General features: G+C 34.3%; 2 protein-coding genes across 2 annotated transcripts; both read right to left on the bottom strand.

The window, feature by feature from the left end:
• Positions 1 to 132: 132 nt before the first annotated feature.
• LOC114194348 (U1 small nuclear ribonucleoprotein A) lies at positions 133 to 4,928 on the bottom strand. Its single transcript, XM_028084510.1, has 7 exons — positions 4,464 to 4,928; positions 4,215 to 4,344; positions 3,951 to 4,068; positions 2,314 to 2,405; positions 2,140 to 2,209; positions 1,951 to 2,033; positions 133 to 1,449 (listed from the first exon to the last, which is right to left on the bottom strand). The coding sequence occupies exons 1-7, from the start codon at positions 4,828 to 4,830 to the stop codon at positions 1,356 to 1,358; spliced, it is 954 nt and encodes a 317-aa protein (XP_027940311.1). The 5' UTR covers positions 4,831 to 4,928; the 3' UTR covers positions 133 to 1,355.
• A 3,409-nt stretch (positions 4,929 to 8,337) lies between these two features.
• Positions 8,338 to 12,227, bottom strand: LOC114194083 (D-3-phosphoglycerate dehydrogenase 1, chloroplastic-like). The gene is made up of 5 exons (XM_028084133.1): positions 11,371 to 12,227; positions 10,127 to 10,503; positions 9,698 to 9,808; positions 9,349 to 9,444; positions 8,338 to 9,252 (listed from the first exon to the last, which is right to left on the bottom strand). Exons 1-5 carry the CDS (start codon positions 11,993 to 11,995, stop codon positions 8,581 to 8,583), a joined length of 1,881 nt encoding a protein of 626 aa, XP_027939934.1. The 5' UTR covers positions 11,996 to 12,227; the 3' UTR covers positions 8,338 to 8,580.
• Between the last annotated feature and the right edge of the window lie 490 nt (positions 12,228 to 12,717).

Raw genomic sequence — 12,717 nt, 5'->3', positions numbered from 1 at the left:
TTATTGTTCTATTAAATTTATGAAATAATTAAATTAACGTTATGCTTACTAAAGTAACATTGTTGACGTGTGGAATTGAATTTTATTTACACGTTCAGAGTATTGTAAATGCATAACTAAACACTTGCTTGATAAAGCTGCTAAAATGTCATTTCATTCCTTTGGAAAAGACTGCAAACGTAGTCCGCGACAAAATGCCCGTTAATAACGGTCAATTGTTGGCTTTAGTTCTAACACAATTGATGTTGGGTAGAATTGAATTTAATACAACAATTGATGTCTCTCTAGTTTGATACTCAACTCCGAAGTTGCAATTTTCATTGCAAAACTCGGACCACTGTTCATAAATAATAATGAACCCAGTAGTAAGGTGAGGATTCTACAGCCCTTACTCCATTTTCCTCGGGATCTATTCTTGACCTATGAGTCTCTTCTGTTACACAAATTAAACTTTTGCTACAATAATAGATTTTCAAAACTAGCAAAGAATTAGCATGTCGTGGAAAAAATAAGTCAGTGAACTGTTTAATGAGTATAATAACTCGGGGAGGCTTCACTTGATAATCGACAGAAGTTGCAACCTAAATTTGATTGTAGTTCACCCAAGCAAACAAAGATTACCTCCAACGATATGGCAGCAGCAGTAATGGATCTCCCATTATGAAAGGATGCTTTCTCGTATTGAAATCCTGTATAAATCAGACAATATATAACTCCGGGGATTTCCTTTAAACAGGTCTCAATAGCTTGAATATCAAAGCATCAACATTAATGCTCTGATTAAATGGAGTCATGAATGACGGATTGAAAATGGGGGAAAATGTTAAATATGGTGTAATGAAAATGGTAATATGATAGTGGAAAGGGTAGCATGACCATTGCTATAACATCCTTATTTCTCCAGATCCTAGCCAGGTCGTGATATGTAATAGAAGTATCAGCATAAGATGTCATGTCAAATAAGCACCAGATGAACCTAAAGTTAGAAAATACAAGCCAAAAGCTTGTTTGAATAAGCATTCCTAATGCCAATGTACACAGAATGTATATATGACCAGAAAGCACACAATTTAAACAAAATTTAGACCCATGCATCAATTCTACAGGTGATAATACCATCTAAACGCCTATAAAAGTAATCTGGGAACCAACACATGTTGCCAAGAAATGCATGTCCGATTAGTATAACATAGCCAAATGTATGTATATGATGCCACTGTGCATTCATTCACATGAGCAAGGATGCTAATGGCGATGACTTGATGATCAATGGATGCATGTGACAGCAGCAAGATGCATCCTATTATGTGGTAATATTTGTCGGAGCATAAAGAACAGATTACATCCCCTTCAAGCTACTGATAAGTCATTGTTGGTGGAGCTCCATTAGCAGTGGGAACAGCAATAGGAATATTATCTTTCCTCTTTCCAAATGGATTTTTTGAATATCTACTGAGAAGTCAAGAAAAACACCAAAAGAAATTCCCTGCACATAACAGAACCACAACTAAATTTGTACCAAACTGAATTCCAAGGATAAGAACTTTTGAATCCAACTTAAGGGATAATGGATGATAAGAAAAAAAAACAACACTGGAAACATATAAACCCCAAATCATAAGATTTACTATATGATTTTGACATATAAAGCACTAACACATGCAGCTGTATTCATGTTTAGATAGGACTGCAAAACAATTAAACCCATAAAAAGTAGTTGAATTAAAAGAAATCCATGGTTCTAGTATCATTGATGCTCAGTCACATTAAAGTAAAAAAGGAAAAAACAAATTCGTGGTATGATGTTACAAATGCAAACATTTTAGTAAAAATGTCTGCCGTAGTCTCCAGAGCTACAACCGCAGATGCACAGTCAACTTTTGAAAAGTAAACAAGGGGAGAGGATCAGAAAGAAAATATCAGGGTGCTTGACAATATAGAAAAGGATATTGTATCCGCATGCCAACGGAGCCAGAACTTGGGATAACAGCACCCTGCAGGTTATGGTGCACATTGGTAGCACTATTCACGTCCTGCAATAGGTCATGGAAAGTCAAACCAAGGAAAATTCACCAGAAACAAAGCACAAGTATTCACCAATTAACAAGTTAGACAAAATTTTATTGAAAGATCACTGACTTCAAACTCAATGAAGCAAACTGTATGCCTCTCCTGTCTCAAAATCTTCATTTGCTTAAAACCGGGTTGTCTGCAACACAAAGTTGATCAAAATATTGTTCTGAGTCTTTTGAGATAGAAAATGCCATGTAAACTGAACATAAGAACCAGTGGCCAAGGAGTAAATGTACTTACACACTGAAAAGGCCCCTTACTTCTTCCTCGTTTATGTTCTCTCCCAAATTCCCAATAAACAGGGTGTTGCAAGGAGGGTTATCTTTTGTGTTCTATTCAAAATAATAAAGTTAGAGATAGCAACACACTATATCATTTACTATTGTGTATAACCAAATCTAAATTAGAAAGTTACAAAAAAAAAAACAGAAAAAAAATCAGATAACTTGGCAAAGAAAAAAAAAATAAAGCAAGATAAGAACTCAACTAAAAAGCAACTTGGACTTTTTCCAGCCATAAGAATACTCAATATATTATATTATACGTAAAATTAACAAAACCTTTGTTTACTTACACTGATATGAGTAACTAATGTACAGTCATCTAAGAGATTTACAATTGTGATCCATAAAGCACCAGCACTTCAATTTGGTTTTTGGTTCTCGTATTTGTATATGATAGGGTACTTCACCAAGACAACTTGATGAAGTATTCAAACCTATGGAGACTAGTACTTTTATTCGTTACACATATCTGATACCAATACTTTTTGGATACTTCATTAGTATGTGTTGAAGTGTCCACATTTTTTCAATGCATTATTATCAAATAAAGTATCCAAACCTATGAACACTAGTACTTTCTTTGTTTCTTGAATCTGATACCAATACTTTTGGATACTTCAATGGCACGTGTTGGTGAAGTGTTCACATTTTTTAATGCATTATTATCCAATAAAACAAGAAACAAAGTGTAATATAAAAACATAGAAACATTGTCTCTTCATAAACCAAAGATGGAAATTGTTCTATTTATATATTTATTATATATGTAAATAATAGAAAGTAATTTATGATGAGAATGATTTATAATTTTTTTTTATTTTGATAATATCTAAGAAATGTGTTTTTAATTTGGGTTTGCACAATTGCAGTTATATACGTGTGGATGGTGATCATCATAATATGTACACAGAATACCAGTTAGGTCAACATTCAACAACTTATCCAGTAAACTCAAAGCTAATGTCTCCCCACCTATACCCATTTGGAAATAAAATACCAGAACTCTTACATGACTGTTCACTATGTCATGAACACAGTACTATGTGGATAAATTCACCATTTGTTAAATTAATGATGTGAAATAAATTATCCAGAGCAGATATCAGGTCCTTTGTGACCAAAAGAGATTTTCAATGGGCAAGTGTCATATTCATATCATATAGAATGGGTAAACTCGGATTTAAAAACCTTCCTTTTAAAACATGAGCTGAAGATTACAAGACAAGGAGTGATAACTTAATCATTGATGGAAAAATGATGTGAAAATAAATGCATGAACCCATATCCCCTTTTAAAATATGAGCTAAACATTGCAAGACATGGAGTGATCATTGATGGGGAAATCAAGTGAAACTAAATGTGTTAACCCATGTTCCCCGTTTAAAATGAGTTGACCAATGTGGGACGTGGAGTGATGATATAATCATTGACTAGGAACACATTTGCAAAGAATAAATTCACATCAAGTTAGATTTTCATGCAGAAGCTGCTGCTATGGGGAGGGTTGACAGAGAGACTACGCGAACATAAAGATTTCCTGAGGCAGTTCCAAACATACATTAAAGCAATATTCACATTTTCAGCCACTCTCACCTGAACTGGAACATAACTACTAGGTGCTGCTATGGGTGCAGGAGTAGGCATTGGTACAGGTGCAACCGGATAGCCCGCATATGGATCATATGGAGGAGGTGGCGGCGGAGCCATGTATCTGTACCATAGAAAAACCGTCACAAACTAAGAGCAAACACATTGAAATAAATAAAATCAATGCCATTGCAAACTAAAATTATTACATTGAGATAAAAATTCCTTAATTTTCATGGAGTGGGTGTCAAATATATCGGTGGTGCTTACCCATGTGGACCCCAAACAGGTGGCGGGGGAGGATGAAAAGGGGACGGAGATGTATAAGCAGTATGTGTATAATCCCCAGCCGTTCTTAATCGTTTACTTTGGTCAAAAGCACCCGCATCAGCTCCAATTCCTACAAAGAAACAATGAAAAGGGGGCCATTAACACGAAGAATTAGAGTTAGCAAATGCGAAGCAAGCAAAGGTTTCGATTTCAGTTACAGCTATAGATTGAACCTTAAAAGAAGCTCACCCCTTTTCACGAAGAGATTCTTTTTGGCCATCTCAGTGTGGAGAACGGACTTGGTGTCGGGATCGAAGAGCATGTCCTGGAGAATATCTTTGGCCGCCAGTGCTTGGTGCGGAGCCGTGAACAGAGCGAAGCCCATTGGCTTTTCCGCTTTAAAATTCAATTGAGAAGCTTCAAAGCCGGGTAACCATCTCAGCAGATTCTGAAGTTCCCTCTCTTTCACGTCTTCGGGAAGACCGGTTATGAATATCGTTCGAACCTCATCGCCGGCGTGAGGAGGTGCGGCGGCGGCCGCTGGAGGTGGCGGAGGAGGAGCCGCCGCCGCTGGGGGCCATTGCTGATGGTATGGGTGGATGCCGGTGCCAGCCATTGCGTGCGATCAAACCCTAACCCTAACCCTCAACACAACCCCAATCTTCTTTCTCTTCTATACACTCCCCTCCTTGCTCCTCTCTATAAAACAATGTATGTAACAAATTTTCTTTATAGTTTTTTAAATTTAAATAGATTTAAGAACCTCCACAGCTTCTTCATCCACGAAGTAATCATTTATTAGATTTATGTGCACTATATTTAAATTTTAAACTATTAATTAATATTAAGTTTTTATTTCTTAATATGTTAAATATATATTTTTTAAAAATAGCCTCTTCTTGTTAGACACTAATTTAAATCTATCTAGGAATACAGTTTTTTGTTTTACGTGCGTAGCTAATTATTTGAAATATATATTTTTATTTCACAATATTATATAATCTTATTTTAATTTTTGCTATGCAAAAGCAAGGATAATTTTTATTATTGTTTATTTTGATTGTACCTTCTTATTTATTATAGAAAGTAATAATATAAACAAATGCTTCACAAATAATTGGAATTATAAACATGCAATAGATATCCTGCAAGGATTTAAGAGAAACCTAACAATTTCACAGAAAGAACAAAAGGATTAACTTAACACAGCGAAATTAAAAGTTTACTTTCGGAAAACATATATTTAATGTACAATCTTGATCATTTAACTTCAAATATTTATTGAGCTTCCATCGTGATATATGAATTAAATATGAAGTATATTACATCAACCTGTCAAGTCTTGAAGTTGGATCCAATGGAACCATTAAATTACCTATCTATTGAAACATAACAGAAAGTTTCAAATATTGATAGATTTCATTCATTTATCATTCACCATATGAAAATTCTAGAAGTTAATTATGATAAATTTTATATATTTTTGGATATAAAATGATGATAATAAAAATATTTATATTTTTTTCGGTTAAAATTTATAAATTTTTTAGATATTATAAGACCAGGAAAAATTAAATAAATAAATAAATATTTATTTAATAAATATGAGGGAATGAATCTATAAACTAATTAATGTGGAAAATTATAATTCAAGTGGTTAATTATGACACGCTTGGTGCATTTGAGGGGACTTAGGTTTAAGTCTTGTGTATGTCATTAATGTATTTGACTTAGGTTTAATTATGACTTAGGTTTTAATTATTTAATGTATTGTGGGCGCATATATGAACACGTGGCTTGATGTTATGAGTGTATGTGTGCATGATATGTCATGAAACATTTATAGGTTGATGGTTGTGCATATACTTAATAATTGAGTGGATGTGAGTTTGAACCTTGTCTAGCACAAAATAGATTTTTTTTACGCTTGAATTATTTTTGGCTACATTAGTAAGTGATCAAGAAACTCTTGTCATCTCCAAATAATACATCACTTGATCAAAATGATGCAAAGAACAACTAATAAATATAATAATGAAATTTTAATATTTTTTGAACTCCATCTATGTTGGATGGTGATAAAAAAATATTCATGGCAATTACATTAAATTTTTATATTGTAGTAAATAAAAATTATTTATACAATTATAGTGAAAATATTACAGTATGATTGATAATAAGTTATAAAATAAAAAATAATTAGATAAAATATATTGAAATAGTATTCTACATGATGAAAACAAACAACAACAAAAAATATTAAAAAATTTAACAAATGTGTGTCTTATAAACAATTTGAGAAACTATTGAAAAAAATTGCACAAAGAAAAACAAATGTATAATTAAGTGTATGATAAGATAAAAATACTTTAGAAATATAAGAAAACTTTTCAAATATCAACATATATACTCAATGGTTGAGAAATAACAAAAACTGTTTTAAAGAAATAAAAGAGTTTTTCAAATGAAACAAAAATAAATAATAAATAAAGAATTTGGTTTTCTATTATTACATAATGAATGAAAGGTTTATGCTATTAAACACTTAAATTGCGAGTATTAAACATTCTCATGTGAAAGAAAAATATACAATAAATAAAAATATTAAAAAATAATAGAAATATTCAAACGTGACACCTAAAGAAATTTTGATTGATATATATCATTCTAACATAATTACATAAAAGTTATTATAAGATGAAAAATACATTAGAAATGCGAATAAGTTTCGTGACAAACTAAATAATTAAATATATATATATATATATATATATATAAATTTCATTGACACATAAAATATACAGATAAAAAATTAATATCAACTTAACAAAAATAACCAAATAAATTATTTTCACTAATTGAAAAACTAAATTAAATTAATAAATAATAAAATTACAAAAATAAACCATACTAAAATAAATTAGAATCAATAACTATACTATTTACATCTACATCAAACTCATAATATTTGTACTCGTGGGTATCCACGGATAAAACCCGTAATGGGTAGGAAATCAATATTAAAAATGAATACCCACTACCTGTGGATACGTGTATTTTTGATACCCGCATGTTAACGGGGCAAGTACGGATATCATAGCATCTGTACCTGTGGATACTCGTACCCACTAAACTTTAATTCACAAAAATACCCTTATATATATATATATATTAGTAAAAAATATTTTGTCCTAATTTCTTATAAACTGCACATCTTGTCTTCTGTCTTCTTTGAAATTGGGCATATACATCAAACCCTAAATAGACAATGACGTTTATGATATGCTTGTTGTCAAATGATGGAATTAATATAAGAATACTTGACATGTGATAGTTGAGGTTTATTATTTGATTATTTTTCAGGAATCAATCGGAGAAAGTGGACTTGTTGATCAAAACATTAATTAAAGATTTTTCATTCTGTTGAACGTCGTTTTATATTTATTTTTATAATTATTTGAACTTGTATGGACTTGAGTTAGTTTGGAATTTATTTAAAATTTATGACACTGATGTATTTTATTTTATTTTATTTGAATTTATGATTAAATATTTATTTTTTAAATAATTTTGTAAATACTCGTGGGTACCCGTGGATATCCACGGATATGAAAAAAATATACGGGTTTGATTTAAAAAGTAAACAACTTTTTTTAACACTGCTATTAAATATACTGCTATTAGACTCACACTTAAATTCTTAACATTTTTTTTTCGTTTGCATAAAAAAAATATCCAAACACACCAACTTAAACAAAAGACAAATTTAGTAAACTAACAGTTGTATGCAGAAATACTCACATAAACCAATATCAATGCAGAAATACACATAAACAATTTTATAATTCATTGAAATTTTAAAATAAAGTGAATTGATGCAGGCTTTTCTTTGCACTAACCAGTTTTGAACTTTATACCTTTAATGATAGGTGTTATAGCAACTTTATATTGAAGCAAATGGATTTCTCCTATTGCTTGCAACTTGAGCAAGTTCAAGTTGGTACATTACATTATTGGTGAGATTCCCTATGCTATGCCACTTGTTGAAACAATGATACTGCAATAGCAAAACCCAGAAAAAGAAAAAAAAAAAGCAAAACTCAGAGGTCCACACACTACTCACTAGCTGAAAACAACTAATTTTATTCTCAAAATCACCCAATGCAAATTCCAAAACAGAATATATCACATCCATGATTAGTCCACCAATATGTAAAAACAGATCTAGATGAAGTGCAAGTGCACTCAAAGACCAGAAAACTAGAAGAAAAACAAAACATTTGTTTTTAAGCAGGAGTAGCTATTTTACTTTTGATCAAAATCCATACATACTCATTATTTATGTATATACCATGATTAGTAACTACTACAGCTTGAGGAAAACAAACTCTTCAATGGCAGGCACAGCTCCAATGTTGTCAAGAGCCTGCTTGTTTGGTTCTTCATCGACACCAATAGCCATGATGGCCTTCTTCCTACGAGATGTTCTTCCCACACTCATAAAGCTAACATTCACGTTCTGCTCACCAAGAATGTTTCCGACACGACCAATCATGCCGGGCTGATCCACCTGTCGGCACAGGATTAGATTCCCCTGCAAGCTCACATCCACATCGAAGGACCCCACACATGTGAGGTGAGGTTCACCGAACTTCACTTTTCCATCGATGCTGATATGACCACCCTCTGCTATAGCACTTGCAAATTTGGAGTCCACGCTCGAGATCTGTACCTGGATGGAATCAACAGGAAGCTCAGGAGATGAATCAACAACCACTCTTTCCTCGCTTATGCGAAGCCCTCTCTGCTTTGCTATGAAATCTGCATTCACAAGGTTCACAATGGTGTTTGATATTGGCTCAATGATGCCCTTTGTAACCATGGCTCGCAGAAGTCTAGTGTCCAAGTCATCTGGGCCTCTCGCTGATCGATAAACCACCTTCACAGATTTTATCCCACTTCCTCCACACACCAACTGCACAGCAAGTCTCCCCAGCTTCTCAGCTAGCACCACATATGGGGCCAATTCTGACAGCACCTGAACATCACAACAACCAACCATGATGTTTTTTTTATTGATTGCAGTTGCAGTGTAGGAAAGGAACAGCAAGAAGGTCACATTCAGAATGCTTACCTCAGGAGCAACCATTGGAGCATTGACAGCAGTTGCTGAGAGTTCCCCTTTCAATGCTCCTAACACAGCCTCTGCTATTTCAATAGCAACACCCTCCTGGTGAAGTATAAATGGTCAGGATATGATGCATATATGCTACACAACAGAGCTAAATGAAATTGGATCACTACTGGATATTTTGTGTTGTTCGATGAACATTGATTTTGATGTTTTAAAATATATTAAAATGAATTTTAATATACCAACATCAAAATGCTGCCCAGGACAACACCAAGAAACCAATAGAGAATCTCAACTCGTGTGGAATTTATTGAATAATAGAAAGCAATACTGTGAAGGAAGAACAAACCTGTGCCTCTTTGGTGCTAGCTCCAAGATGAGGGGTAACAGTGACATTCTCGTGCTGCACTAACTTACTGTCTTTGGATGGAGGTTCTTCGGTGAAGACATCAAGAGCTGCCTGCTCCACATGCAATTTTGACAAAGTTTGTAACTTTAGGCACCATTATGTGATAATCATGTGCAACATTGGAGAGTGACATTGAAAATTGAAAAGGGAAAAACTTGTATGCATGATAATCCTTTAGAATAATAAAGTTACTAGGTGTTATTTGTCTTTATCTCTAATCAGAATTACAGTTTCTTACCAGAAATATGCATAATCTCTTTTATGCAAATTACCAAGGTAAGTTTTCAATTTTGATGGTTGACCTGTATCTATCCTTTACTGTTGAATAAGGAAAGAAAAAAGAAAAAAGGGAAAAGAAAAGAGGTTGACCTGTGCAACGATTCCATTGTCAAGGGCTCTTACTAATGCATCTTCATCAATAACTCCTCCTCTGGCAACGTTGACGATGCGAACTCCCTTCTTCATCTTGGCAAAAGTGTCGTCATTGAAGATCTTGTTGGTGGTTGAAGTGAGTGGCATGTGGAGGGAGATGAAATCTGCAGTGGCGATAGCCTGAGCAAAGGACACAAGCTCCACGCCAATAGCACGGGCTCTATCAGCCGGAGCATAAGGGTCATGAGCAATCACGTGCATGCCCAACCCTTTTGCACGCCTCGCCACTTCAGATCCAACTTTTCCAAAACCCATCACTGCTAATGTCTTTCCAACCATCGAAACTCCCACATACTTGCTTCTCTGCCATTTTCCTGCAAAATTCTCCACAAAATCACTCTCAATGCCTATCCCATAGCTTCTAATTTTCCTACCCTTAAATCAAAAACCACATCCAACATAACATAAAACATGTTTTTCTCCGTAAACAGATATAAAGTACTCAGGCATTTATGTATATAAGCAGATACAACGTCTCACGTCATTTCATGTCTCAACCAACACGTCACTAATGATTTACCACTTCAAAAGTTGAAACATCCATGTCTGTTTATGCTCATTAGTCCAACAAATTTTACTTCCATCGTTAAATTCAACAAATCAACAGAATTTTCATTCATATCAAACTTAACCTCAAAACTAGTTGGTCTTCACTTTACACATACATAAAACTTACTTAAATTACATCTTTTTGATAATACAGAATTAATCAATCTACTCATTAAATTTTGTACCATACACTGAATTTAATATTTTTAAATATTACATAAAATTGTAAGAAATTTTGTATACATAAATTGAACTAAATCGATTAAATTTAAATTTCATAAAAAATTATTGAAAATGTAATCATTAACTGTTAAATATGGTATAAACAGATACCAGCCGTATGTATAAAATCTCCAGAACACTGAATCATGTGAAAACTAGATATATGGTTATGAATTATGGTGCGATATATAACATATAGATCCGATTACAGCTTCACTTACAAACACTATTTTTATGGTGTAGCTAATGAATATATGAAGACTAAACATGTGTATATCAGTGATCTGATAAGGTTTATATGAGATGAGATTATCGAACAGAGGCATCAAGAAGAGATTATGATGTGAAAAATGAGATCTCGAAACAAAGGTTGATGATGGAAGAGGAAAGAAGAAAGAGAAGGAAAATACCAGCTTTGGTGGAGGCGTCAGCCTGGGCAATGTTGCGGGCCATGGCGGCGAGAAGAGCGATCCCGTGCTCGGCGGCGGCGATAGTGTTGGCGGTGGGCGCGTTCACGACGAGGCAGCCAAACTCAGTGGCTGCTTGCAGATCCACGTTGTCAATGCCCACACCGGCTCTTCCCACCACCTTCAACCTCCCTTTTCCAGCCTCAAACACTTCCCTCGTCACCTTGGTTCCGCTCCTCACAATCAAAGCGTCGCAGCACGAGATCTTGGTGCAGAGCTCCTCCTGCGAGAGCTCGTACGCGCATTCCACGTGCCCCACACTGCGTAACACGTTGAGCCCCGCCTCTCCAAGTTTCTCGGAGACCAAGATCGTCGGCTTTTCACCCAAGAACCCGACATCCTCGGAGTTCGAGCTCCCCACCGAGGTTGCTGTCGGGTCAACTGTTTTCAAAGCATTGTTGACCGCCAAAGAGCGTTTGGAGGGGTTAGCATGGGAGAGTTTTCGGTAGATGGGTATGGCGTTGGTGAACGACACGTGAGAAAGTTTTGACTTTGATTCTGAAGAAGATGAAGAAGAAAGGGTGAAGGATGAGGGGAAGATGGGTTTGGTGCAGGCAGAGGACGCCATTGATTCTTCTTCTTCTTCTTCTTCTTCTTTTTCTTTTTTTTTTCTTTTTCTTTTTTCTGCTTTTTTCTTCTGTTTCTTTGATCTCTGTTCCAATCCTACAAAAGCGTTAATGGGTCTTTATAAAATCATGGATCATGGTGAGGGAGAGGCATTCATTTTTTGTTCGCTATATATAACCAAGAAAGAAGGAGGAGTGCGCGCAAATGGGAGATATTTCTTATGCACAGGGTTTGGTGGTGGATTTTTCTCACACTGGATCTTAAAGCAATTAAGTGATTTATTATTTATTTTTCAGAAAAAAAAATAATTGGGGTAGGTGAGTGAGTGAGAAGAACTCCATCATCACCGATCATAAAGAAAATATGTCTATTTTCATTTCCTCAAATTAAATAGTAAATGAAAAATGATGTCTCAGAACATTTCTTCTATATAAAAATGAAAAGAAAAAGTTATCTTCATAGAGGTTACCATAATAGTAAAAACAAACAAAGAAGAAGTTGGATTGAGTGGGTGAACAGTGGTAGTGGTGGCACAGTCCAAAAAAAGTTTCTCTAAACTAACTGATTAATTTTTCCATTAAAAACTTACCAAATTAACCAAAAAATAAATAAATGTGTCTATGTAGTATAGGTAGATGCATAATGCATAATACATTCAAAGATCAAGTAAGTAAATTCACTCCATTTATTGGCTCTGTCATTGGTTTGAAAAACACACCTTTT

Source organism: Vigna unguiculata, chromosome 8 (genome assembly GCF_004118075.2).
Source record: "Vigna unguiculata cultivar IT97K-499-35 chromosome 8, ASM411807v1, whole genome shotgun sequence".
Classification (NCBI taxonomy): domain Eukaryota; kingdom Viridiplantae; phylum Streptophyta; class Magnoliopsida; order Fabales; family Fabaceae; genus Vigna; species Vigna unguiculata.
The sequence above is the reverse complement of the archived record's forward strand: the minus strand, read 5'-3'. Positions and strand labels throughout refer to the sequence as shown.

Bases quoted from the DNA above. Each gene is read 5' to 3' on its own strand.
- LOC114194348 (XM_028084510.1), bottom strand. From the start codon at position 4,830: ATGGCTGGCACCGGCATCCACCCATACCATCAGCAATGGCCCCCAGCG. The intron at 4,345-4,463 runs GTGAGCTTCTTT...GTTTCTTTGTAG, and splicing joins GAATCTCTTCGTGAAAAGGG to GAATTGGAGCTGATGCGGGT. The intron at 2,406-3,950 runs GTGAGAGTGGCT...TATTTTGAATAG, and splicing joins GTAGTTATGTTCCAGTTCAG to AACACAAAAGATAACCCTCC.
- LOC114194083 (XM_028084133.1), bottom strand. From the start codon at position 11,995: ATGGCGTCCTCTGCCTGCACCAAACCCATCTTCCCCTCATCCTTCACC. The intron at 9,809-10,126 runs GTCAACCTCTTT...CATGTGGAGCAG, and splicing joins ACAATGGAATCGTTGCACAG to GCAGCTCTTGATGTCTTCAC. The intron at 9,253-9,348 runs GTAAGCATTCTG...TGTGATGTTCAG, and splicing joins CTCCAATGGTTGCTCCTGAG to GTGCTGTCAGAATTGGCCCC.